Here is a 27,657-nt window from a genome sequence, read left to right on the forward strand (position 1 = left end):
AATCACTTCATTATGTAACTTAAAAAAAAAAAGAAAGAATACATGCAGATGATTGTCTTCCTTTAAGGTTTTTGAGTTCTTATTCATTCAGACCTTTTGAGTAAAAAAAAAAATTTCACTCTTGAAGTACCTTCTCACAGTGCATGTAGGAAAACCAGGCAGTCCAGCTTTTTATTATCTGATCTTTTTCCTACAGTGTTTGTAGCTGCACCACTTAAATAATATAGTTGGCTCACTTTTAATGTATTGGCTAGGGGAATGTTATTACTAATGTTGCAAATGTGTTAAAGTGTTAAACATCTTTCAAAAATAGCATGTAATGTTATTATGTTAATTCAACTGCCAAGAAATTATTCATCAGCAGTTAGAAACACAATGATAGAAGAAGATACAAACATACCCAAATCAATCAAAGGGATTCCAAAAAATATTCAAATGTAAATTGATGATGCAGTGTATTATTAAAGTATGCTGAAAGATTTGTCTGCTCTGGGAGATAGAGGAGATTCAGAGTCTGATTAATTCTTGATTTTGCTAGAAAAGTTGACATCAGTATGATACTACTAACTGCATAAATAAAAATATTTATTTTCAAATTAGCATAACAACACTGCATATTAGTTCTCCCGTCTGCTTTGGCCCTAAAAAGTTTCAGAGCCAAGATTGTGTTGTAGCTCTAGAAAGTATATGAGACCTTGAAACATGGGTTTTGTAAACTACCTTCATTCCTGGTTCTGTTTTATTTTTTCTACCCTTTTTCCTTAATTTGGATCCAAATTAAAAAATTGAAACAAAATAGCCTATAATATTAAATTATGCCAACTTTTTACATTTAACCTGTTCTGCTCAATTAAAACTTTTAACAATCATTAAATGATAAGATAAAGCATACAATTTATAATTTTAAAATTAAGTTCTTTGTACATAGCCACTGAAAACATATCTACACTTAAAGAAAAAACGAAATAATAATGCATTAGCTCCCCCTGCTGCTTGAACAAAAGATTTTTACAAAATATTTTGTCAACATTTTTTTCTGACAGCATTAAGTGAAATTTGCTGTTAGTTACTTCTCTTCCTTCACTTCCTCCTTTGCCCACATGATAAACTTGAGACATAAAAAAACTGTCTAGTTAGGCTTTTAAAATCCTAATTTTACTGTGTTCCTAATTTTCAGGCAATTTTTCCCCCAAGGAGATAACCTGACATGCAGCTACTTTAAGCGTTTAAATTCCTCGAATGAAATTGCTTTCTGTTTAACAATTCATCCTGAAATACATTCATTAAAACTTGTTTTATCACATGTATTTGTGTTTTTTTCCCAAAATTAAGTGACTGTAGATTTTATAAGCTTAATAGATTGTCTTATTTTAAAATTAAATTGAAAGTAAATATCATGGATATCATATATTTCTAAGACTGTGTGATTACAGTTGAAATAGTTGGCAGTCTCATTTATAATTGAGGCTTCTGTGTTAATCCTAGCTTTCTTTGTTTGCCATATCTAATTTTCAGAAAAGGAAACAATACTATACATTCTTAACCCAGCCTTTTATGCTCTTCCCACCGTTATCAACTGCTGTAACTGATCTTTGTCTTTTTTGTTGGCGTGAGAATATGCTTTAACTTTTAAATATTTAAAGAAACATATGTGCTTGCTTTATGTCGCACGAGTGCTTGCTAAATCACCTCAGTCATGTCCGACTCTTTGCAAGGCTCTGAACTGTAGCCCCCCAGACTCCTCTGTTGATGGGATTCTCCAGACAAGAGTATTAGAGTGGGTTGCCATGCCCCCTTTCGGGGGATCTTCCCGATTCATCCAGGGATCGAGCCCTAGTCTCCTGTGGCTCCTGTGTTGCAGGCAGATTCTTTACAACTGAGCCACCTGGGAAGCCCTGCTTTATGTTAACAGTTCTCGAATCTAAGAGATTGGTTTGGGGGTCACATATCAGAATCAACTGGAATTTTTTCTAAACCTTGCTTTTTTCTATATAAGTTAGTATATTGTTTAATTTAAAAGTAAGTTATACTTCCAATTTTTTGGTGTTTTGTTTTGCTTTTTTGGTAACCCTTTGGAAGACTAGTAACATCGTGCTTTAAACCGTACTAGGCTAACATGTAAGAGAGATGAAAGTGTGAAAGTGTTAGTCGCTCAGTTGTGTCTGACTCTCTGTGACTCCATGGACTGTAGCCCAGCAGGCTCCTCTGTGGGATTCACCAGGCAGGAATACTGGAATGGGTAGCCATTCCTATCTCCAGGGGATCTCCCCAACCTGGGGTTCAAACCTGGTCTTCTGCACTGCAGGCAGCTTCTTTACCCTCTGAGCCACCAGGGAAGCCAGTTGCCCTATAAAAATAGTACTGATTTGGTCCAGTGACGGTGGGAGCTCAATGAGTTGAGCTCTGAAGCCAGACTGCCTGGATGGAAAGCCTTGCCTTGGTGCTTCCCATGTGACCTTGGACAAGTTACATAACAGTTAGCGTCTCTTGTTTCAGTTCCCTTGTTTGTAAAACAACAGAACCCTTGAAACAGTGCCTGGGCATAATAAGCACAGTAAAAATGCTTGTTACCTGGTAAAAATAAGATGTACATTGTAAAACTTCTTTAACCTACCTAGATATATGACTCCAGTGTTTATTCTCATAGGATTACATGAAAAACATCTCTGGAATTTACAGCAGATGGTTTCTTAGTATTGTAGTCAATCTTATGTGATTAAATATCATGATCATTTTATCTGATTAAATGAAATAACAGAATATGAACAATGAAATAGAAATATGAGATAATAAGTGTAAGGTAAAACACAGTCCCTGCCGTATAAATAAATTTCTTTACTCCTTTTGTATTGTCAACATTGTGTCTAGTCATGACTTAATAAATACTGATAGGTTGATTGCCATCATTTTACTTTGATGTAATTTTCTTTTCTTTATACCAATGTAGAAATTCCCTGGTAGCTCAGCAGTAAAGAATCCACCTACCAATGTAGGAGATCTGGGTTCGATCCCTGGATCAGGAAAATCCCCTGGAGAAGGAAATGGCAACCCACTCCAGCCTTCTTGCCTGGGAAATTCCATGGACAGAGGAGCCTGGCGGGCTGCAGCCCATGGGATTGCAGACTCAGACACGACTGAGCAACTAAACAATAACAACAACAAAAGAAATATTTATTTACCTCAGAGATAGAACCTTGAAAAGTCAGAAAAAATTTCAGATCTATTAATGAAGTAAAGACAGCTATATTTGTCAATTTCCACTTGTGTTCACTAAGAACCTTTTAAAGAATTAGTTATGCTCATCTGTGTACCTGTCAGTGTCTCAGCTCTTAATGAAAGGGGTTAATGTATATAGGTACTGATGTTTACAAAATTAATTCTGTTCTTCAAAAGTTAAATTTAGGTGAAGTATTTAGGGAAAGTTACACTGCTTATTTGTGAGTCACTTCCTGTCATTTTCCCAAGGTTCCTTAAAAAATAAGTTTATATGGTTCGTTTAAAGTTGTTATAATGGACCTTGGCTAATACAAGTCAATTGTTAAGAATTCAGTTTTTTAAATGAATTTTTTCTAAGAATATAGAGAGTAAGAATGAGCAGACTATTGTCAGTGCACATTTTTGGCAGTCTTCAGGAGTTTGAAGGAAATACTTAAAAAATAAGGGGCTAGAGATTGTAATTGATAATGAGTACATTGAAAAATTGATAAAATCTAATATAGAATAGACATTCTTTCATTCAAAAAGGATTCATTAAGTCCCTGTTATATTTTAGGCATTGTGCTGTGATCTGAGCATACAAAGAGGACTAAGATAGTACATGCTCAAGGAACTTACCAACTAAAAATTTTGGGATTTTAACATTTTTTTTTTTAATTGGGGCATGATTTACAGTGTTGTGTTAGTTTCAGGTGTACAAAAAAGTGAATCAGTTGTACATATACATATATCCACTCTTTAATAGTCTTTAAAAAGAGTTTAAAGAGTTCCTTGTGTCATACAGTAGGTCCTTACTAGTTATATCTTTTATGATTGGTAGTGTTTATGTGTCAGTCCCAGTCTTCCAATTCATGTTTTTCCCCTGCACATGTTTCTTGATCACTTTTCTTTAAGGATATTGTTCTTTACTATTTTTTAAAATCAGTTTTATTAGGAGATAATTTGCATATAATGAAATGCAGATTTCAGTGAGCTTTGACAAATGTGTACGTATTCATGTACCTGCCACCATTGTCAAGATGTACATTTGGTCTTCTTTAGAGGACATGGACCAACAGACTGGTTCCAAATAGGAAAAGGAGTACATCAAGGCTGTATATTGTCACCCCACTTATTTCACTTATATGCAGAGTACATCATGAGAAACACTGGGCTGGTTGAAGCACAAGCTGGAATCAAGATTTCTGGGAGAAATATCATTAACCTCAGATATGCAGGTAACACCACCCTTATGGCAGAAAGTGAAGAGGAACTTAAAAGCCTCTTGATGAAAGTGAAAGAGGAGAGTGAGAAAGTTGGCTTAAAGCACAACATTCAGAAAACTAAGATCATGGCATCTGGTTCCATCACCTCATGGGAAATAGATGGGAGACCATGGAAACAGTATCAGACTTTATTTTGGGGGGCTCCAAAATCACTGCAGATGGTGACTGCAGCCATGAAATTAAAAGACACTTACTCCTTGGAAGGAAAGCTATGACCAACCTAGATAGCATATTAAAAAGCAGACAGACTACTTTGCCAACAAAGGTCCATCTGGTCAAGGCTATGGTTTTTCTAGTGGTCATGTATGGATGTGAGAATTGGACTGTGAAGAAAGTTGAGTGCCGAAAAATTGATGCTTTTGGACTATGGTGTTGGAGAAGACTCTTAAGAGTCCCTTTGACTGCAAGGAGATCCAACCAGTCCATCCTGAAGGAGATCAGTCCTAGGTGTTCATTGGAAGGACTGATGCTGAGGCTGAAACTCCAGTACTTTGGCCACCTCATGCGAAGAGTTGACTCCTTAGAAAAGACCCTGATGCTGGGAGGGATTGGGGGCAGGAGGAGAAGGGGATGATAGAGTATGAAATGGCTGGATGGCATCACCAACTCGATGGGCATGAGTCTGAGTAAACTCCGGGAGTTTGTGATGGACAGGGAGGCCTGCCGTGCTGCAAATCATGGGGTTGCAAAGAGTCGGACACAACTGAGCAACTGAAGTGAACTGAGGATCCTATATAAGTTATTACATATATTCTTTTGTATCTGGTTTTTTATGTTCAGCACAATGTTTTTGAGACTGATTCATATTGTTGCACATGTCAGTAGTTCATTCCTTTTTATTACTGAGTATTACTAATTGTACAGATTTCACAGTTGTTTATTGTTTGGATGCCCTAGTTGATGGAAATTTTATGTGTTTGCAGTTTTGAGCTTTAGTAAAGTTTCTATGAAAATTAGTACACAAATCATGTGAAAGTACATTTTTATTTCTCTTTTTAGTACTAGTGGTTGCTTTGGTTTTATGGTGAGTGTAGGTATAGCTGTTTTAAGAAACTGATGAACTGTTGTCACAAGTGGCAGGATTTCATACTTTTTTATGGCTGAGTGACACTAGTGTGTGTGTGTGTGTGTGTGTGTGTACACTACATCTTCTTTCTTTATCTGTTGATGGATACTTTTATTGTTTCCATATTTTGGAAACAATTTGGCTGTTTTAAGTAATGCTGCTGTAAACTTTGGGATGCATGTATCTTTTTGAAGTATTCTTTTTTTCCCTTCATTTAAATGCCCAGAAGTGGAATTCCTGGATCCTATGGGAGCACTATTTTTTTTTTTTTTTGAGGTACCTGCATTCTGTTTTCAGTAGTGGCTGTACCAATTTACATTTCCACCAGTAGTACATGAGAATTTTCTTTTCTTCTAATCCTTATCAACACTTACTATTTCTCATCTTTGTGACGATAGTCACGCTGACAAGTGTGAGGTGATATCTCATTATGGTTTTGATCTGCATTTCCCCAATGACTAGGGATGTTGAAATTTTTTCACGTGCCTATTATCTGTCTGTATGTCTTTGGAAAAATGCCTGCTTAGGTCCTCTGCTCATTTTTTGAATTGGGTTGTTTGTTCTTTCTGATATTTAGTTGTACGAGTTCTTAATCTGTTTTAGATATTAATCCTTTAGGAGTTATATCATTTGCAGATATCTTCTCCCATTCATTTGGTTGCCTTTCCATTTTGTTAATGGGTTCCTTCACTGTGCAAAACTTTTAAGTTTGATTAGATCCAGTTTGTTTGTTTTCACATGTGTATTCCATGCTTGAGGAGACAAATCCAAGGAAAATATTTCTGAGACCAGTGTCAAAGACCATACTGCCTAAATTTTCTTCTACGAGTTTTATGGTTTCGGGAGTTTATATTTTGGTCTTTAATACATTTTGAACTTATTTTTTTATATGGTGTGAAAAAAAGTTCTAACTTCCTTGTTTTACGTGTAGCTGTCCAATCTCCCCAACATTATTTATTGAAGAAACTGCCTTTTTCCTGTGGTGTACTCTTGCTTCTTTTGTTGTAGATTAGTTGGCCACATGGATATGCATTCATGTCTATCACTTTACCCGTCGTGTCTGTTTCTATACCAGTACGCTACCTTGGTAACTGTAGCTTTGCAGTGTGATCTAAAGTCAGGAAGCGTGATCCTTTCACCTTTGTTTTTTTTCTCAGATTGCTTTGGCTATTTGGGGTCTTTTGGGGTCTTTGACTATTGGGGATCCATACAGATTTTAGAATCATTTGTTCTAGTTTTATGAAAAATGTAATAGGTGTTTTGGTAGAGATTTCATTAAATCTGTATAATTCTTTGGGTAGTGTGGGCATTTTAACCATAGTAACTCTTCTACTCGTGAACACGGAATATCATTCCATTTATTTATATCATCTTTAATTTCTTTCTTTAGTGTCATATAGCTTTTAAACTACAAGTCATTCACCTCCATGGTTAAATTTATTTCTAGGTCTTTGATTCTTTTTGATATGATTGTTAATGAAATTGTTTTTTTGATTCTCTTTCTGATCATTTATTATTAGTCTATAGAAATGCAACAGATTTCTATATATTTTTCTTATATCATGCAACTTTATTGAATTCATTTATCAGTGCTAATAGTTTTTTGGTAAAGTGTATAAGGTTTTCTATATAGTGTCATATCATTTGAAAATAGTGACAGTTTTACTTCTTGCCTTCCAGTTGAATTCCTTTTCTTTTACTAGTCTTACTGCTATTGCTAGGACTTCCAGTATTGTGTTGAAAGAGTTTACATCCTTGTTTCTTTTTTTAAAAAAAGAAATATATTGAAATATAGTTGATTTACATTGCAGTGCCTGTCTTGTTTCTAATGTCAGAGGAAAATCTTTGAACTTTTTACTGTTGAGTAGAATGCTAGCTGTGTTTGTCACAAATGATGTTTAATATGTTGAAGTGCTCAGTTGCTCAGCAGTGTCCAACTCTTTGCAACCCCATGGACTGTAGCCCACCAAACTCTTCTGTCCATGGAATTTTCCAGGCAAGAATACTGGAGTGGGTTGCCATTTCCTTCCTCAAGGAATCTTCTGACCCAGGGATCTAACCTGCATCTCCTCAGCCTCCTGCATTGGCAGGTAGATTCTACCACTAAGCCACCTGGGAAGCCCCAGTATGTTGAAGTATGTTCCCTCTATATCAACTTTGTCAAGGGTTTGTTTTTTTTTTTTAATCATGGATGGATGTTGGATTTTGTCAAGTTTCTTCTGCATCTATTGAGGTGATCGTGTAATTTTTATTCTTTGTTTTGTTAATGAGATGCATTACACTGGTTTGTGGATGCTGAATCATCTTTGTGGTGGTGTTGTTCAGTTGCATACTCATGACTGACTCTTTGTGACTCATGGACTGCAACACACCAGGTCTACTTGTCCCTCACCATCTCCCAAACTTTGCCTGAATTCATGTCCATTGCATTGGTGATGCCTTCCAGCCATCTCACCTCTCGATGTCCTCTTCTCTTTCTGCCCTTGATCTTTCCCAGCATCAGGGACTCTTCCAGTGAGTTGGCTGTTCATATCAAGTGACCAAAATACTGGAGCTTCAGCTTTAGCAACAGTCCTTCCAGTGAGTATTCAGGGTTGATTTCCCTTAAGATTGACTGGTTTGATCTCTTCGTTGTCCAGGGGACTTTCAGAAGTCTTCTTTAGCACCACAGTTCAAAGGCATTAATTCTCTGGCATTCTGCCTTTTTTTATGGTCCAGTAGTTACAATTGGGAAGACCTTAGCCTTGACTTTATGGACTTGTCAGCAGAGTAATGTCTCTGCTTTTCAACACACTGTCTAGGTTTGTCTTTGCTTTCCTGCAAAGAAACAATTGTCTTCTGATTTCATGGCTGCAGTTATCATCCATGGTGATTTTAGAGCCCAAGAAGAAAAAATCCATCACTACTTGTTATCATCCACGGTGATTTTAGAGCCCAAGAAGAAAAAACCCATCACTACTTCCACTTTCCCCCCTTCTATTTGCCATGCAGTAATGGGACTGGATGCCATGATCTTAGCTTTTTTAATATTTAGTTTTAAGCCAGCTCTTTCACTCTTCTCCTTCACCCTTATTCAGACAGTCTTTAGTTCCTCTTCACCTTCTGCCATTAGAGTGGTATCATCCGCATATCTGAGGTTGCTGATATTTTTCCCGCCTATCTTGATTCCAGCTTGTAACTCATCCAGCCTGGCATTTCTCATGATGTGCTCAACATATAGATTAAACAAACAGGGTAACAGCAGACAGTCCTGTCATATTCCTTTCTCAATCTTGAACCAATCAGTTGTTCCATACAGGGTTCTAACTATTGCTTTTTGACCCACCTACAGGTTTCTCAGGAGACAGGTAAGATGGTCTGGTATTCCCATTTCTTTTAAGAGCATTCTGCAGTTTGTTATGATCCACACAGTCAAAGGCTTTAGTGTAGTTGATTAAACAGAGGTAGACATTTTTCTGAAATTCCCTTGATTTCCCTATGATCCTGCAGATGTTGGCAATTTGATCTCTAGTTCCTCTTCCTTTCCTAAACCCAGCTTGGACATCTGGAAGTTCTTAGTTTGCATAATGCTACAGCCTAGCAGGCAAGATTTTAAGTATGATCTTACTAGCAGGGGAGATGAGCGTAGTTGTCCGATGGTTAGCACATTCTTTAGTACTACCCTTCTTGGGAACTGGGATGAGGATTGACCTTTTCCAGTCCTGTGGCCACTGCTGAGTCTTACAGAAATGCTGACATATTGAATGCAACAGCATTAATTAATGGCATCATCATTTTGGGTTTTGAATAGTTCTACTGGAATTCCATTGCACGCACTAGCTTTATTAATAGCAGTTCTTCCTAAGGCCCACTTAACTTTGATCTCCAGAATGTGTGGCTCTGGGTGACTGACCATGCCATCATTGTGATTGGGTTCATTATACATTATCACATAAAACTTTTTTGTACAGTTCTCCCGTGTATTCTGTACATCTCTTCTTGATCTCTTCAGGGTCTACTATATCTCTACCATTTCTGTTCTTTTTGTGCCCATTTTGGGCAAATGATTCCTTGATGTCTCCAATTTTCCTGAAGAGATCTCTAGTCTTTCCCCTTCTGTTGTTTTCTTCTAGTTTTATGCACTCTTCATTGAAAAAGGCCTTCTTGTCTCTCCTTGCTGCTCTTTGGGACTCTGCATTTAGTTGGATATACCTTTCCCTTTCTCCCTTGCTTTTCACTGCTCTTCTCTCTTCAGCTTTTTGTAAAGCCGCCTCAGATAACCACTTTGCCTTTTTGCTTTTCTTTTTCTTTGTGAAGGTTTTGTTCACTGCCTCCTGTACAGTGTTATACAGACCTCCACCTGTAGTTGTTCAGGCACAGTGTTAACTAGATCTAATCCCTTTAATCTGTTCGTTACATCCACTGTGTATTCATAGGGGATTTGATGTAAGTCATACCTGTCCAGCCTAGTGGTTTTCTCTGCTTTCTTTAGTTTAAGCCTGAATTTTGCTATTAGAAGCTGATGATCTGAGCCACAGTCACTTCCAGGTCTTGTTTTTGCTGACTGTATACAACTTTTTCATCTTCGGATCCAAAGAACGTCATTAATTTGATTTTGGTATTGGCCATTTAGTGATGTCCATGTGTAAAGTTGTCTCTTGTCTTGTTGAAAAAGGGTATTTGCTATGAGCAGTGCATTCTCTTGGCAGAACTCAGTTAGCCTTTGTCCAACTTCGTTTTGTTCTCCAGGGCCAAACTTGCCTGTTACTCCAGGTATCTCTTGACTTTCTACTTTGCATTCCAATCCCCAGTTTTGAATAGAACATCTTTTTTTGGTGTTAGTTCTAGGAGGTCTTCTAGGTCTTCATAGAACTAATCAACCTCAGCTTCTTTGGCATCAGTGATAGGGGCATAGACTTGAATTACTGTGATGTTTTGAATGGCTTGCTTTGGAAATGCACTGAGGTCATCCTGTCATTTTTGAGGTTATGCCCAAGTACTGCATTTCGGACTCCTTTGTTGATTATGAGGGCTACTCCTTTTCTTCTATGGAATTCTTGCCCACAGTAGTAGATATAATGGTCATCTGAATTAAATTCACCCATTCCTGTTCATTTTAGTTCACTGATTCCTAAGATGTCGATGTTTATTTTTACCATCTCCTGCTTGACTGCATCCAATTTACCTTGATTCATGGATCTAACATTCCAGGTTCCTATGCATTACTGTTCTTTGCAGCATCAGATTTTACTTTCATCACCAGACACATTCACAACTGAGTGTCGTTGTGGATGAACCATCTCTGTATTCCTGGAATAAATCACACTTGATCATGGTGTACCATTTTATATCTTGTTGAATTTGGTTTGCTATTTCCTTGATCATTTTTGCATCTGTGTTTGTCGGAGATGTTCAGGGATTTTTTTTTTTTAATTGGTGTCTTTGCTTTTGATATCAGGGTAATTCTGCTCTCATAGACTGAATTTGGAAGTGTTCCCTCCTGTTGAGTATTTTGGAATAGTTTGAGAAGGATAGGTATTAAGTCTCTCAAACTTTTTGATAGAATTCCCCTGTGAAGCTATTATGTCTTGGACTTTGGGTTTTGGGGAGTTTTTTTATTATTGATTCAATTTTAATATTTGAAATTCATCTGTTATATCTTGTATTTCTTTTTTGCTCAACCTTAGTTGATTGTACATTTCTAGAAATTTATCCATTCTACGTTGTCCAGTTTGTTATAATATATTTGTTCATAGTATTATCTTACCATTGTGTTTTTCTGATACTGGTTGTAATTTCCCCTTTTTAATGTCTAATTTTGTATACTTAAGCCCTCTCTCTCTTTTTATTTCCTTGCTGAGTATGGCTAAACATTTGTCAATTTTATCTTTAAAAATAAGCCCTTAGTTTAACTGATCTTTTCTATTTTTTGGCCTCTATTTTCTTTATTTTCACTCTAACATGTATTATTTTATTATGCATTTGTCCACTTCCTTTTTAAGTTCTGTCTGAATGGTTGCCTTGGAACTGAGATCATTCTGTTATTTTTGAAGTTGCGCCCAAGTATTACATTCAGGTATTTTGAATTTCTGCTATTAGGTATGTATGTATTTACATTTGTTGTATCTTCCTGATGAACTGACTCCTTTCTAATTATGAAAAGTTTATTTTTTATCCCTGATAATTTCATTGTCCTGAAATCTAATTTGATACTAGTATATTAGCTCTAGCTTTCCTTTGATTTACTTTTTCATGATAGAAATTTTTATCCTATAAATTTCAAACCTATGTGTGCCTTTGTGTTAAAATGAATTTCTTGTATATGATGTATTGTTTGGTATTTGTTGGTCTTCCCTGGTGGCTCAGTCAGTAAAGATTCAGCCTGCAATGTGGGAGGCCTGGGTTCATTCCCTGGGTCGGGAAAATCCCCTGGAGAAGGAAATGGCAACCTACTTCAGTATTCTTGCCTAGAGGATCCCATAGACAGAGGAGCCTAGTGGGCTACAGTCCCTGGGGTCACAAAGAGTCAGACACGACTGAGTGACTAACACTTAGTCTTTGTCATCCAGTATAATATCCTTTGATTTGTAATTGGAGTATTTAGACCATTATATTTAATGTGAGTGTTAATATGTTTGAGCTTAAATGTAATATGTTATTTACTCTTTGTTTCATGTTCTATCTTCTGTTATACTTTTACTGCATTTTTAGCTTAATTAAGTTATTTACAGGATTTCTTTATGTCTTCTGTTGACTTTTTGTGTGAAATGTGACAGTCGCTCAGTCATGTCCTACTCTTTACAACTGCATGGACTGTCCATGGAATTCTCTAGGCCAAAATAGTGGAATGGGTAGCCTTTCCCTTCTCCAGGGGATCTTCCCAACCCAGGGATTGAACCCAGGTCTCCCACATTGCAGGCGGATTCTTTACCAGCTGAGCCACAAGGGAAGCCCAAGAATGCTGGGGTGGGTAGCCTATACCTTCTCCAGGGGGTCTTCCAGACCCAGGAATTGAACTGGGGTCTCCCGCATTGCAGGCAGATTCTTTACCAACTGAGCTATTATTTAGGGTACTTTTATTCCTTAGAGGTTGATCTTTTGGTTTGCAACATATATCCTTAGTTTATCACCATCTTCCCTTAAAATTGCATTATGCCACATTATGTATAGAGTGAGAGTCTTAGTGTGCTTTCATTCCTCATGTCCTAGTCTTTGTATTTTTTTCATACACTTTATTTTTGCATTTAAAACTCCACAGGATATTTTTAATGATATGCTTTAAAAAGTAAGTTTTCTTTACGGAAAACTAAAAAAAAATTAATAAAATTTTCATTTGCCAACATATTTGCCATTTGAGGATCACTACTCAATTGTGTTGATCCAGATTTTGTTTGATGAAATTCTTCTTGTATTCCAAGAACATGTTGTTTATCACAAGTTTACTGGGGATAAAATTCTTTCTGGATTTGTTCCTGTGAAAACAAAGGGCTCCTTTGGGCTTCCCTGGTGGCTCAGAGGGTAAAGCGTCTGCCTGCAATGCAGGAGACCCGGATTTCTTCCCTGGCTCAGGAAGATCCCCTGGAGAAGGAAGTGGCAACCCACTCCACTACTCTTGCCTGGAAGATCCCATGGACGGAGGAGACTCGCAGGTTATAGTCCATGGGGTCTCCAAGTTGGACATGACTGAGCAACTAACGTAACATTTGACTTCACTTGTCCTATGAGAAAGTCTTCATTTCACCTTCATTTAAAACATGTTATATACAGTAAGATTACTTTTTGGGATACAGTTGCCTAGATTTTGACGAATGAATAGGGTTGAATATGCATAGCTTCAGTTAGGACACAGAGCAGTTACATCATTCCCCAAATCCTCTCACGCTCCCCCTCCTGTTGTTCATTCTCCCAGTCATGTCCAACTCTTTGTGACCCCATGGACTACTGCACGCCAGGCCTCCCTGTCCTTCACCATCTCCCGGGGTTTGTTCAAACTCACGCCCATCGAGTCGGTGTTGCCATCCAGCCATCTCATCCTCCGTCGTCCCCTTGTCCTCCTGCCTTCAATCTTTCCCAGCATCAGGGGTTTTCTAATGAGTCAGCTCTAGGTGGCCATATGAGTCGCATAAGGTGGCCAAAGTATTGGAGCTTCAGCTTCAGCATCAGTTCTTCCAATGAATATTCAGGATTGATTTCCTTTAGGACTGATCTCTGGTTCCTCTGCCTTTTCTAAATTGAGCTTGAACATCTGGAAATTCTCGTTTCACTTGCTGTTGAAGCCTGGCTTGGAGAATTTTGAGCATTACTTTGCTAGCGTGTGAGATGAGTGCAATTGTGTGGCAGTTTGAACATTCTTTGGCATTGCCTTTGTTTGGGAATGGAATGAAAACTGACCTTTTCCAGTCCTGTGGCCACTGCTGAGTTTTTCAAATTTGCTGGCATATTGAGTGCAGCACTTTTTAGGATCATCTTTTAGGATTTGAAATTGCTCAACTGGAATTCCGTTGCCTCCACCAACTTTGTTCATAGTGGTGCTTTGTAAGGCCCATTTGACTTCACACTCCAGGATGTCTGACTCTAGGTAAGGGCTCACACCATCGTGGTTTTCTGGGTCATGAAGATCTTTTTTGTATAGTTCTTCTGTGTATTCTGCTTCCTCTTCTTAATATGTCTGCTTCTGTTAGGTCCATATGTCCTTTATTGTACACATCTTTGCATGAAATGTTAGTCCCTTAGTATCTCTAATTTTCTTGAAGAGTCTTTCCCATTCTTTCGTTTTCGTCTATTTCCCTGCATCGATTATTTAGGAAGGATTTCTTATCTCTCCTTGCTATGCTTTGGAACTCTGCTTTCAGAAGGGTATATCTTTCCTTTTCTCCTTTGCCTTTTGCTTCTCTTCTTTCCTCGGCTATTTGTAAGGCCTCCTCAGACAACCATTTTGCCTTTTTGCATTTCTTTTTCTTGCAGATGGTTTTGATCACTGCCTCTTGTACATTGTTCGGAACTTCTGTGTGTAGTTCTTCAGGCACTCTATCAGATCTAATCCCTTGAATCTATTTGTCACTTCCACTGTATGATCATAAGCGATTTGATTATGATTCACGTAGGTCATACGTGATTGTGGTTTCCCCCTTCATATTCAGTCTTTTCATCCCCACCCCCAAACCTGACAATTGCTGATCTCTTCTCTATCCCCATAGTTTTATTATGCTGGCTCACCTTGAAGAGGGAGAGCAACTTCATTAAGCCTGTGACTTCTCTACCTTCCCCTGGATTCTCATTTGGCCTCCACCTCCTGAGTCAGATAAGTGTATTAACATATTTGTCTCTCTGATGAAGGGTTCTAGTTTCTCTATTATATACCCAGACTATATCAAGATCAGAGACAAACTGATGTGTGTTTCAGTTCATCCTTACCAGTACCATCTTTTCCTTGCTCTTCCCTGATTTACGTCCACCTCACTTGCCTGACAGCCTCAGTCTTCGCAGGCACTGTGTCCCTGGGTCCTAGGGGTTTGCCCATCCTGGTGCACCTGTCCCTTTCAGCTACAGTTCTGGGTCCAGCATTGTCTTCCTGCCCCTCTCTCAGGAGTAGAGGACTTTGTATCAGTGTCCAAAGGTCATAATGTGTACTGTCCTTCCCCTGGTAATTTAAGGCTTTTGTTTGGTTGGAGAGACAAGAAGAAAAGATCTGGATAGAGTTTTATGCCTGATACAGAAATAGTGCCTGCTATTCCTCTCCGCACAGGCCTGCACCACATTGGATTTTTGATTGGATACCAAAGACTGTAAATTTCATTTTGTAGAGTGTTATATTTTGGTTTATTCTTTTAAAGGATTTTATGTTTCGTTCTGCCTAATAGCTGTTTGTAGATAAGTTTGATAATTTAGAAACTTATTTTTAGGTTTCGTCGGGTGGATTTAGAGTAGACCTTATTCTAAGGCTTATTTCGCCCCACTTTTAGGGAATGACCCTTTGGGTCACTATTGAATGCCTCATTATTGAATGAGTCCTTTTCCATCAGACTGGTTGGAGCATAATGATTCCTGGCCCCGTGTGAGCTCTTGAAAGTATTTGGCTTATAGCCTCTGTAATTGTTCTTTCCCCTGTAGGTGTTCTTAGCACAGTCTCCTGGAGTTTTACTCTAAGCATGACCAGATTAGAATTTGATCAAAGACTCAAGGGGAAACCATATACAAGTTTCTGAGGCTTTTTTCTTCTATTTTCTCTTGGATACTGTGCCCTACAAATTTTAGTTTGCCTTTACCTCTAAAAAATCTGATTCCTATTTCCTCAACTCAGAAAGCTGACCAGACTCTGTTGGGGTTCCTGCAATTGTCTCCAGAATAAAAGTCCATATGACTGTAGGCTCCATTAATTTATTTCTCTCAGAAGTCAAGTCACTGTTTCGCTGCCTGTTGTCCTACTGACTGAAAATAGTTGCTTGTTACATTTTGTTCAGTTTCCTAGTTGTTTGTTGCAGGAAGCTAGTTCTAAACTCCTGTTCCTTTATGGCCCAAAGTGGAATTCCAAAAACCATTGTTTTCTTCTTTATCCTGTTTGTAGGATACTTATTTTCTCTTGATGCTTACTTTTGTCACTGAATTTCAGCAATTTTATTAAGAGTCGTATTTTCCCTTGTGTTTACACTATTTAAGAATCCTTGAGCTTCTTTGATCTATAGGCCTTTAGAAAATTCAGCCATAATTTATCCTATTGTCCTGTCTTTTCTCCGTTTACACGTGTTCAGCTGTTGTTTTTCAGTTTCTAAGTTAAGCCGATTAGGGCCAGGAGTAGAAGAGGATGACAGAGGATGAAATGGCTGGATGGTATCACTGACTCGATGGACATGAGTTTGAATAAACTCCGGGAGTTGGTGATGGACAGGGAGGTCTGGCGTGCTGCGATTCATGGCGTCGCAAAGAGTTGGACACGGCTGAGCGACTGAACTGAAGTAAACTGAAGTTGAGCCTAACTCTTTGCAACTCCGTGGTTCACAGCATGCCAGGTTCCTCTGTTCTCCACTCAAATTCATGTCCATTGAGTCAGTGATGCTGTCTAACCATCTCATCCTCTGCCACCCTCTTTTCCTTTTGTCTTCAATCTTTCCAAGCATCAGAGTCTTTTCCAATGATGCAGCTCTTTGCATCAGGTGGCCAAAGTATTGAAGCTTCAGCTTCAGCATCAGTCCTTCCAATGAATAGTCGGGATTGATTTCCTTTAGGACTGACTGGTTTGATCTTGCAGTCCAGGGAACTCTCAAGAGTCTTTTCTAGCACCATAATTTGAAAGCATAAGTTCTTTCATACTCAGCCTTTTTGGTCCAACTCTCACATGCATACATGACTACTGGAAAAACCATAGGTTTGACTATATCATTTTTGTCAGCATAGTGATGTCTCTGCCTTTTTTTTTTTTTTTAATGTCTCTGTTTTTTAATACACTGTTTAGGTTTGTCATGGCTTTCCTTCCAAGGAGCAAGTGTCTTTTTTTTTTCCCTTTTGTTATTTTTTTTGCCAGGGCCCCTGACCTCTGCACAAAGTCCATGGTAGGTTGGGGGTGAGGGGGAAGTGCAGGTTGGCATCCTTACTCTCTCTCGTCTCAAACCACAGGCCAGCAAAGGTGTTTCAGGATTCACACTTCAGTTCATCATGATGCTGACAAGCTTCTACTTTTTATTGCCTGAGAAAAAAATTCTCCAAAGTACTGACATGTGCCTGGGTCCATCCCCACATTCCTGGCCCCTTGCCAAAGATGCTCACTTGCCAGGCCCACAGCCAGCATGGGCACCCCAGGCCCCTCCCCCCACCAGGACAGGGCTGCTAGGCCATAGGACCTTGGAAGGCAGGACAGTGGTGGGGACAGGACAGGCTCCACCCTAACCTCATGGCCGACCCTCAGCCTGTTTCCTCTTGTGAACAGTGGACCGATAGCACATAGGGCTGTCCCAAGGATCCCCTGGCTTGGCTGGGAGGCAGGGTGCTCCAGGGGTTCTGTCAGCCACCCTGTCATCATGGTCAGGTCAGGAAGGGAGAGGAGCAAGAGTCTTTTTTAATTTCACGGCTTCAGTCACCATCCACAGTCCACAAAAATAAAATCTGTCTCTGCTTCCATTTTTCCCCTTTCTGCCATGAAGTGATGGGACCAGATGCCATGCTCTTAGATTTTTTTTAATGTTGCGTTTCAAGCCAGCTTTTTCAGTCTCTTCTTTCACCTTCATCAAGAGGCTCTTTAGTTCCTCTTTGTTTTCTGCCATTAGAGTGATATCATCTGCATATCCGAGGTTTGATATTTCTCCCAGCAGTCCCTCCACTCTTCCCCAGGAGCACATTGGACACCTTCTGACCTTAGAGGCTCATCTTGCAGTGTCATATCTTTCCGCCTTTTCATACTGTTCATGGGGTTCTCGAGGGAAGAATACTGGAGTGGGTTGCCATTTCCTCCTTCAGTGGACCATGTTTTGTCAGAACTCTGCTATGACCCATTAGCCTTGGGTGGCCCTGCATGGCATGGCTCATTGAGTTACTCAAGTCCCTGTGCCACGACAAGGCTGTGATCCATGAAGGGGCATTTACATTTATGTTACAATATTTGATGTTTCCCGCAATCACTTCAATTTTGCTCATTTTTTTCCTCTTTTTTCTTCCTATGCTAAATTTTTTTTTCATCATTTTTACTTCTATATGTTTGTGTTCACTAATATTTTCTTCTACAGTATCAATTTGCTAATAAGTGAGAATTTTAATTTCAGAAGTTTTTTCTCTAGATAAACCATTCATTTAGTATTCAGGTAATTTATCTTCTCATTATACTCATGAAAATATCTGTCATAGCTGGTTTAAAATCTGTCTATTTATTCAGTCTTCTCCACTTTGGGGGAGATTTTTTTTTAATTTGTTTTTTAATTGAAGGATAAATGCTTTAGAAAATTGTGTTGGTTTCTGCCAAACATCAGCATGATTTTTCTACCAAACATCAACGTGGTGGAATGTGGGGGTTGTTTGCATTTCTCCTGGTTGTGGGTCACATTTTTTTTTTTTTTTGGTACGTAATCTAGTAATTTCTCTTGTAGGTACAACATTTCGATTTAACAGTACTGAGTGTCTGAATATTATTCTTCCTTTAAAGAATGTTTTAGCAGACATTCAAGTTATTTGTGATTGAATTTCATTCTTTGGAGGCTTACATTCAACTTTATTAGGGTTGGTTTTTAGTAGCCTTTACTCTTGGGCTAATTTAGCCCTACTTTTAAGACAGAACTCTTCTGGAATCTTTCCTAAATACTCCATATATTCCTTGAGATCCTTCTACTCTGGCTGCTTGGAACTTGAAAATCTTCCCAGCTTTGCTGTGAGCCCTGTGTGAATAGTTATGCTTACAGCTCACTGGAAGATGTCTTTTCCAGAGTAAATTTTCTTTATCTGATTGTGTGATATCTCACCCTACGTACCTCCATAATGGTATTCAACCAAAAATTTAGAGGAATTACTGTACAGATTTCTGGAACTTTTTTCTAATTACAGGCCTCGCTGGTACAACATCCTGTAAATTCTGGGTGTTTAGCCTTTATAGCCTCTGATCTTTGTCTTAAATCAGCAAGGCTGCCATACACTAATTGAGTTCCTCCTCCCTACACCAAGGTTCTGACATTCCCTGAGGCAGAAATCCAGGGTTATTTTTAGGCTAACCTCATTTATTTGACTTATCTGAGAGATCACAGCCCTGTGCTTTTTTTTTTCTTCTTTGGTCTAATGTCTTAAAATGATTCTTTAATATATTTTGCCTAGTTTTATCAGTTGTAATGGTGAGAGCATATCTAATACCACTTACTTCAGTATTGTTAGGGCCAGAAGTAATCAATGTATTTTATTTACATCAATTTTAAATAAAATTTTAATTGTGTAAATATATTTTCCCATTAAAACAATTATGGAAAAGTTGGTTTCCTTTTAGTAACTTTCCTAATCTTGAACTCCTTTCTTTCTTCAAACCATGTGATGTCAATTTGGTACACAGTCTGTGAGGTACCTTTTCTATTTATATACATATATTTCCATAGAAAGGTTATAATATTGATTTTTTAGGTTGTATATGCTTATAATATCATAATTCAGAGTATATTTACTTCTTTTTCACTTGCTTTAAAAAAAGTGTGTATTAGAGATGTACCTTATTATTAAATCTATTTCACACTATATGTTGAGGTAGTTAACATATTAAATAATGTGATATTTTCATATGATAATATTTTCAGCCAGAATAGAGATTGGTCCTCAGTAGCTCATCTCCTGGACATATTGCAAATGCTCCATTTTTGTCCAGGCCTTTCCAGCCATACTTTTAGAAATGTTGCCGTTTCTTTCTGTCCCAAGTACTGCTCTTGCCTGGAGACAGGCTGGCTTCAAATTCACCACTGATAGTTCCCCAGGGCCCTTTTTGCTTCCATTTGTCACAGCTTTGGCATAGACCATTCTTTGTGTTATTCCCATCTGCTATGTACTTGCCCTGTTCTTGTCAATCAACACTTTCTGCCATCTCATAGCATGAAATTCTGTAGACCCGGAAGGGACCTGAGCCAGTTATCTAGTGGAGTTTAACGGGAAAAGAAACAGAGACCCAGAGAAGTAAAGCAACTGTCCTAAGGTCACAGAGGTCACAAAGGTACTAAAGAACCAAACTGGGAAGTCATAGTGTCTCAACTATAGATCACATTTATTTCTGCAAATCTATTTCAAAAGGCCAAAATTGTCCCTGAAATTTTCGCCATACTTACACAGCTGAAACTCAGGGCCTTTTTAGCTCCCTGCACAATTATTCCTCTCTCCCAATCCTCTAAAACTTTTTTCTTCTCTTTTTTTCTTTTGCTGTGCCACACCAGGATCTTAGTTCCCCAAACAGGGATCAAACCCAGGCCCTCAGCAGTGAAAGCGTGGAGTCCTAACCATTAGTGAAAGTGTGGAGTTCCCCTTTTAAACTTTTCTTGAGCATCTTGATGACGAATATAGTAACTCCTTCATTCTGTTATTAGAATTGGAGATTGAAGGCTGGAGAAAGTTGTCATGAATAGTTTTTCTCACACAGAATAAAATGGGTTGCCAAATTTGTCTATTCAGTGACTTTGTGCTCATGTTTTAATTTGATGGTCTCAGTGAAGTAGAGGGATTTTTTTTGTTTGTTTATTTTTTGTCAATTTAAATGTGGCTATTCCATAGGGCGGAGGGGGGGAACCTTTCTAGATTTGTCTTGGCAAGGGAATAAGGAGAGAAGGGCAGTATATATTTCCTTCCTACCTAAAAGTGAATTTATATTTTTGTGTTTTACTTAAATATGAATTTTGTGAAATAAAATCTGAACTAGTCATGACTAATATCATTCATTTTGATATAACAGAATACAAATGATTCAGCTGATGATGAAAATATTTGTCATGTGTGGCACATGAATATAGAAGCTCTTCCAGAATGGATACACTGCCTGATACAAAAAGTAAGTTCCTTAGTTTCTGAGTAAATTTAGGAATATACTACTTTCAGAATGTTTTTGTCCTCATTTGAGAGCTAGTTTTCTTGGATGCATTGTTTCAGGAAACATGAAAGGGTATGTAACTCTTGATGACGCTTACTGCTTTCTTCATTGTTACTGCAGTGCTCTGAGTACTTCTTTATCAGACTTTGCACTTGAAAATTTCCCTTCTTTGAATTCTCTTTCCACCACTACTTACTTGTTCCTTCATTTTCTTAGGTCTTTATTCTTAATGAAGGCATCGCCTGGCCAATCTATCAATTGCCTCTCCACACTATTACCACTCAACACTTCCTTTCTCCCTTCTCTACTTAATATACCTATCTATGTTTTACACACAGATTTTACAAGATATGTAGAACTTGTAAATATGCTTAAGTATGTATGACATATATAAATTATTATGCACATCCATACACATATGCACATATATATACATACACACCCACATACACAAATGACTTACTGATCATGTTAATTACCTAGATTCTCTACTAGGATATAAACTCCATGAAGTCAGAAGTTTTTGTCCCCCAGTACCTAGAACAGTCCCTGTGAAGTGAATGAAATATCCTGTGAGTATCACTCATGTATGCACACACATGTAAAATCAACTTGAAAAATTACTATTACTTAGCCATAAAAAATAAGGAAGCATTACCCTTTGAAGCAATGTTGATGGACATATAGAATATTTTGCTTAGTGAAATGTCAGCCAAAGATAAATACTATATAATATCACTTATGTGTGTGCAATTTTCCAGGCAAGAATACTGGAGTGGGTTGCCATTTCCTACTCCAGTTATATCACTTATATGTGGAATCTAAAAACTGGCTCAAATGAATACATACACAAAAGAGAAACAGACTCACAGATATAGAAAGTAAACCTGTGGTTACTTAAGGAGAGAGGAAGGGGAGACAGACAAATTAGGGTATGGGATGAACATATTAATACACACTTCTATGTATACAGTAGATAAGCAATAAAGATATACTGTATGTGTGCTCAGTCATTCAATCGTATCTGACTATTTGCAACCCCATGGACTCTAGGCCCCCAGGCTCCTCTGTCCATGAAATTTTCCAGCCACGAATACTGGAGCCGGTTACGACTTTCTTCTCCAGGGAATCTTCCAGACCCAGGGATTGAACCCACATCTCTTGCATCTCCTACATTGGCAGGTGAATTCTTTAGCACTACACCAGATGGTTTGATTCCTGGGTTTGGAAGATCCCTGGAGAAGGAAATGGCAACCCACCCCAGTATTCTTGCCCGGAAAAAAAAGAAAATTAATGACTCTGACTGGCACAATCAGAATGAAAAAACCACACTTTTAAGAATCTTTAATGAAATAGTATAAGAGCAAGAATGTGTTCAATGTGACCTCATTATTTCTCCCAGTTCAAAACACCTAAGTATTAGAAAAGTATAGGTAATATGATTTGGGGAAAAATATAGTTGCTTTTCTCCACTGATTAGCTTTCTTTTTTGGTTAAAAAATAACATTAGCTAAATATCTCTTGCATTCATTCTCACATTGTAGTGATTTCCTGGGAGAATGCCAGGGTACTGTTTATAAGTGTCCTGAACTTTGCAGAATGTATTAGCACATTTCAGATATTCCACTATTTCTGTTAAAAGATATTTTTAAGCTAGTTCATTATTTATTTGTAATCTGAAGAGAGAAAATGAACTAACTGATACATGCAACCAATATCTTCCAGTTGTATGTAAAAAGGCAGGAAGAGCTTTATTCTGCTTTTTGGGTAAAGTTCCCTCCCACAGTGCTTGGTATGCAAGAAGTGTATCAAAACAGACACTTTTCTGTGAGATTTTACTTGCAAATTAAGCTCTGTAGACTGATTTGCTTCCTGGTTCCATAGTGTATTTTTCTTTTCATTAGTTCACACTGTATCTATATTCAGTCTATTGTCTAAAAGACTCTTTTAGAATCTTAGGAGTATTGTGTAGATGGGTGTGATGTGCAGTATGTTATCATTCTAGACCTTTGGAGCTTCTTATCTCTGTTTATTGGAAGGTTTGTTTCCATTTACTGTTCTGTCTACTAATCAGAAAACAGAAAGCTGGCCTTTTCTGTGGCATAGAAAACTTTCATGTGGTCGGCTTTAAAAAAAAAAACAAAAACTCACATTCTCTTTGGTTACTTTACAATGAAAGCATTGTTTTTATTTTCCTTTATTACCTGTAGGCCCAGTGGACAGTTGGAAAACTGAATTGCCCTTTCTGTGGGGCCCGTTTAGGGGGCTTTAATTTTGTCAGCACTCCAAAATGTTCCTGTGGCCAGCTTGCAGCTGTACATCTCTCCAAGAGCCGTACCGATTATCAGCCAACACGGTCAGGCCGACTAATGAGACCATCGCTGAAATACTTGTCACATCCTAGAGTTCAGTCAGGTGGTGACAAGGAAACTCTGCTGACAGGTGGCGCCTGCAGAAACAGAAATCACAGGTTTTTAAACATGGGCCCAAATAATAGTGGTCCTGGAAGATTAACTGAAGCACTCTGCCTGGAGGTACGGTCAACATATTTCAAAATGAAGAACGAAAAACTGCTCTTCAAAGCGTCAGATCCAAAATATCAGCTTTTTGTTCCACAGCTTGTGACCACCAGATGCGCTCCGAGAGCTTTTCATAGAAAATCACATAGTTTGGATCTGAGCATCAGTGAGAAACTGACTTTATTACCCACTTTATATGAAATCCATAGTAAGACTACTGTGTATCCTGGGCTCAATGAGACACAGCCTATTGACCTTCCGAGCTTGCCTTTAGAATCGAATAAAAATAACTGTTCCTTTCAGATTTCATCCAGTTTTGATCCTAATATGCTGCTGCAAAGATATTCAGTGGCTCCCCGTGAGACCCAGACACAAAGAGGAGGAGAATTTCAGCATGGTCTAGAAGCTTCTGCTGTGTATTCTGGCCATGCTAGTCCTAACAGCCTGACTTTCCTGATGGACCTGCCTGCAGCTGGCAGGAGCACGCTGGAGGCCGCAGACCAGGACGAGCACCTCTCTCCTCTGAACTTCCTGCACTCGGGCAGTTTTTCACTGGGTGCCATTAATCAGAGGCTCAGTAAGAGAGAGAAGAGCAAGCTGAAGAATCTGAGACGGAAACAACGAAGGCATGAGAGGTGGCTGCAGAAGCAGGTAATTTTTAATAGAGTTTCCTAAAAACCCCTTATTATAAATGTCAGATGTTGGGGAGAGGAGCTAAATTTGAATACCTTTATTATAAAAACTTAGGTCTGAGTGATTTCTGAAATGTCATTTCACCTGGTGAACTTAATAATCATATAGCTCTGTTATAACTGGCAGGTATAATCATGTCTCTGTGCTTACACATATTTAGAAAATGCCCTTTTGTGAGGTTTTCCCCAATTTTGCAAATACTTCATAGGAACATTCCTCTCGTGGTATTGAGGCTAGGTTGTCATACACATTTGAAATATATTCAAGTTAGGATTGTTTTGCAGTGTTGATTTTTCAGGTTAAATTGAAACAAAGTTTCCCTGAGTAAATGCAGTATAGTAAGAAATTCATTAATTTTCATTACATTTAGTTTAAATGGATATTTTCAAGGAGCCTGGTTTATTTATGTGCCCAAATGAGCCAGATATGGTTAACTGTGCTAAACTGTGAAAATTATCTAAAGGATAATTGACCATGTAATTTTATGGGAGAGGGTGCTTCTCTGTGGTTTGAACTCTTGTACCCATAATGATACATTCAGGGGTGGGGTGTGTGAAGGAAACCAGTGTTAGGTCCTTCAATTAAAGCCAGTGGATGAGGTGCTCATGAAAATTTGGGAGTTTGAGGACTGGCTTACTTCTATATAAACTGTTTTTGCAAATTTACTTTATTATTTGCTTGGTCATAATAGATTGCAGTCCTTATTAATTAGCATATTAAATATTAACAGTGTTCTCAGAGCTAAAATATAGAAAGCTATAACTTTACATGAATAGTTCATTCTTAGTTAAGCTTAGTATTTATGACCTTAGTCATGGGCTAAATAAACTTACTGTATTAGGTGCTTCAATCAGGTTAAATGTTTTCATCTTTTGGTTAGATTGTTTCTTATATTTTTGACAGGTTTCTGACAAAAGCAGTTTAGTTTGGTTTCTTTGCAAGTAATGGTGTAATGTGGTATCAAAGCATATATTGTAGGATATAAAAAGTGAATATATTTTAGCACCATTTTAACATACTTTATAGTTTAATTTTTCAGAGCTATAAAGTTCAAAAATTTATTGAAAATTTGACTGAAACCTAGATAAATTAGAGATGATCATATTAGCTATGTTAACAGAAATAATACCTTAAAAACAGTGTGGAGAGCTCTAAAATAATTCTCTTAACAAACAGAAACTTCAAAGAAGTGTGGGAATTATCCTTGTTCTGTGTTGTAAATACATACAAATGACATCTTTACAGTTTTCAAGATGTGTTTAATTCTTAGGCTAGGTTTGTCTAAAAACCTTGGTTATGTTTTTAATCATTTTCTAGTGTAGGAACACACTTTTTTCACACAATTTAAAGCAAAGACCAGAATTAATGGTCTTTTTTTTTTTTTAATGAAGTTGCTTTTATTCTTTCACACACTTGTGCTCTAACCAATCTGCTTGGATAATTGATTGAAGTGACTGAGTCTTAGGCAGACCTTTGACAAGTCAGTACAGGAATGGTATAGTGGGGTCCCATTTGCTTGCTTGCACGGGAGCTGCCAGCAAACAGATGCCCAACATGTCCTTGGCCAAAAAAAATCTGAAAGCATGTAGCTGCATAGGCATGACACAAACTCACAGTCTGAGTGCACACTGTGGTTTTTTTTTTTTTTTTTTTTTTTTTTTTTTTTAAACACACTGTGGTTTGAATTAGAAGGAAGAACAATTTTTAGTAGTCAGTTCAAGGAAAAGGATAAATCCTAGAAAGAGTTATTATTCAAGATAAATTAATGGCTCAACTATTCAGCTCATTTAATGTTTAATGAAGATTAGTTGATTATGTAAACATTCATCAAATATCTGTTTTGTGTATCATGCCTTAGGGTAACGACTTAAAAACAAATCCTGCTCCCTTTTTTAATGAGAAAGATATGCATACAAGATATAAAGAAAAAGTTACCTATTATTAATGATAATCTTTAAAGGTTAAAATAATTGGTTGGAATAATAGATTTCTTACTTTCATTTGATATTTTAAATTATTTTTTTGTGTAAACTAGAAATCTTTCTGTGGCAGATACCATGATAGAAAATGTTAATGATACTACAAAAAGTTATCTACATGTTTGAAGCTTAGGGATATAAATAAGATTAATGTTAAAGCAGAAACTGCAGCCAATTTTCAGTGTTTTTGTTCAGCTGATGTTAACTGAGCATCTACTCAGCTAACTGTCAGGAAAAGACAGTGCTGAGCAAACCACTTTTTTAATTCAATGTAATCTTTTTGGTTTATTTTTTAATTCTCTTGCAATAAACTTGATTTATTCTTGGCATACAACTCTATGATCTAAATATATCTATAAAATTCATTTAACAACCACCACAAGGAATGTTCAGAACAGTTCCATCTCCCCTCAAATTTCTCTTGTGCCTTTATAATTGTACTGTGGTTAAATCTTGCAATCATACCCTTGTCCTATCCTTTACTGCTGAAAACCACTGATCTATTCTCTATTACTTTAGTTTGTCTTTTTGGTAATTTTATAAAATAATAATGTGATGTTTAAAAAAAAATAATGTGATGTTTATAAAATTAGAATATATAGTATGTAATGTTTTGAGACTTACCTGTAAGATTCATCCATGTTGTTGTATATATCTATAGTTTGTTGTTTTTTTTGCTTACTAGTATTCCATTGTATAAATGAACCACAGTTAATCCATTTACTTGTGGAGGACAGGTAGGTTATTCCAGGTTTTGGCAGTTATGAATAGAGCTGTTATGAACATTCACATACAGGTTTTTGTGTGAACCTAAGCTTTCATTTCTCTAGGGTAAATGTCCAGGAGTGAGATTGCTGGATTGTATGGTAAGTGTATATTTAAACTTTACAAATAACTGTCAAATTGTTTTTCTGAGTGACTATACCATTTTTCAGTCCAAGCAGCAAAGTCTGAAGGTTCCTTTTGCTGTGTGTTCTCACAAACACCTGATATACTCTATTTTTAAAATTTTGTCATTAATAGATATGTGGTAGTTATCACATTGTGATTTTAGTTTACATCTCCCTAACAATGTTGAACGTTCTTCAGGTGCTTATTTTGCCATTTGTATATACTGTTCAGTGAAGTATCATTTCAAATCTTTCAGTCATTTTCCTAATTGAGTTGTGTTCTTCATGCTGAATTTTGAAAATTCTTTATACACTTTGAATGTAAGTCCTTTGCTGATTTATGATTTGTAAAGATTTTCTCGAAGTCTGTAGCTTGTCCTTTTATTCTCTTAGAAAAAACCTTCTTTTTTTTTCTGTAAACTATATTTAATTTTGATGAAGTTACTGTTTCTCAAATTTATTTTTAGTGAGTTATGCTTTTGGTGTCCTAAGAACTCTGCCTAGCTCTAGTTTATGAAGATTTTCTC

At 37.5% G+C, this 27,657-nt stretch overlaps 1 protein-coding gene across 7 annotated transcripts in view; it reads left to right on the plus strand.

Annotated features, from left to right (window-relative positions):
- RNF180 (ring finger protein 180) overlaps positions 1 to 27,657 on the plus strand; it is a 278,353-nt gene that overhangs the window by 39,331 nt on the left and 211,365 nt on the right. For 6 of the 7 annotated variants that reach the window (XR_011491252.1, XM_070476741.1, XM_070476743.1 and 3 more), the window contains exons 3-5: positions 20,915 to 21,010; positions 23,260 to 24,219; positions 27,071 to 27,106. Coding sequence is in view for 6 of the 7 variants with exons in the window: in XM_070476741.1 (XP_070332842.1) it covers positions 20,915 to 21,010; positions 23,260 to 24,219; positions 27,071 to 27,106 (1,092 nt within the window). In the remaining variant the exon portion in view is untranslated. The remainder of the gene's footprint in view (positions 1 to 20,914; positions 21,011 to 23,259; positions 24,220 to 27,070; positions 27,107 to 27,657) is intronic. The other variant, XM_070476739.1, reaches the window with a different exon arrangement.

The sequence above is a fragment of the Odocoileus virginianus genome, chromosome 14, assembly GCF_023699985.2.
Source record: "Odocoileus virginianus isolate 20LAN1187 ecotype Illinois chromosome 14, Ovbor_1.2, whole genome shotgun sequence".
Taxonomy (NCBI): domain Eukaryota; kingdom Metazoa; phylum Chordata; class Mammalia; order Artiodactyla; family Cervidae; genus Odocoileus; species Odocoileus virginianus.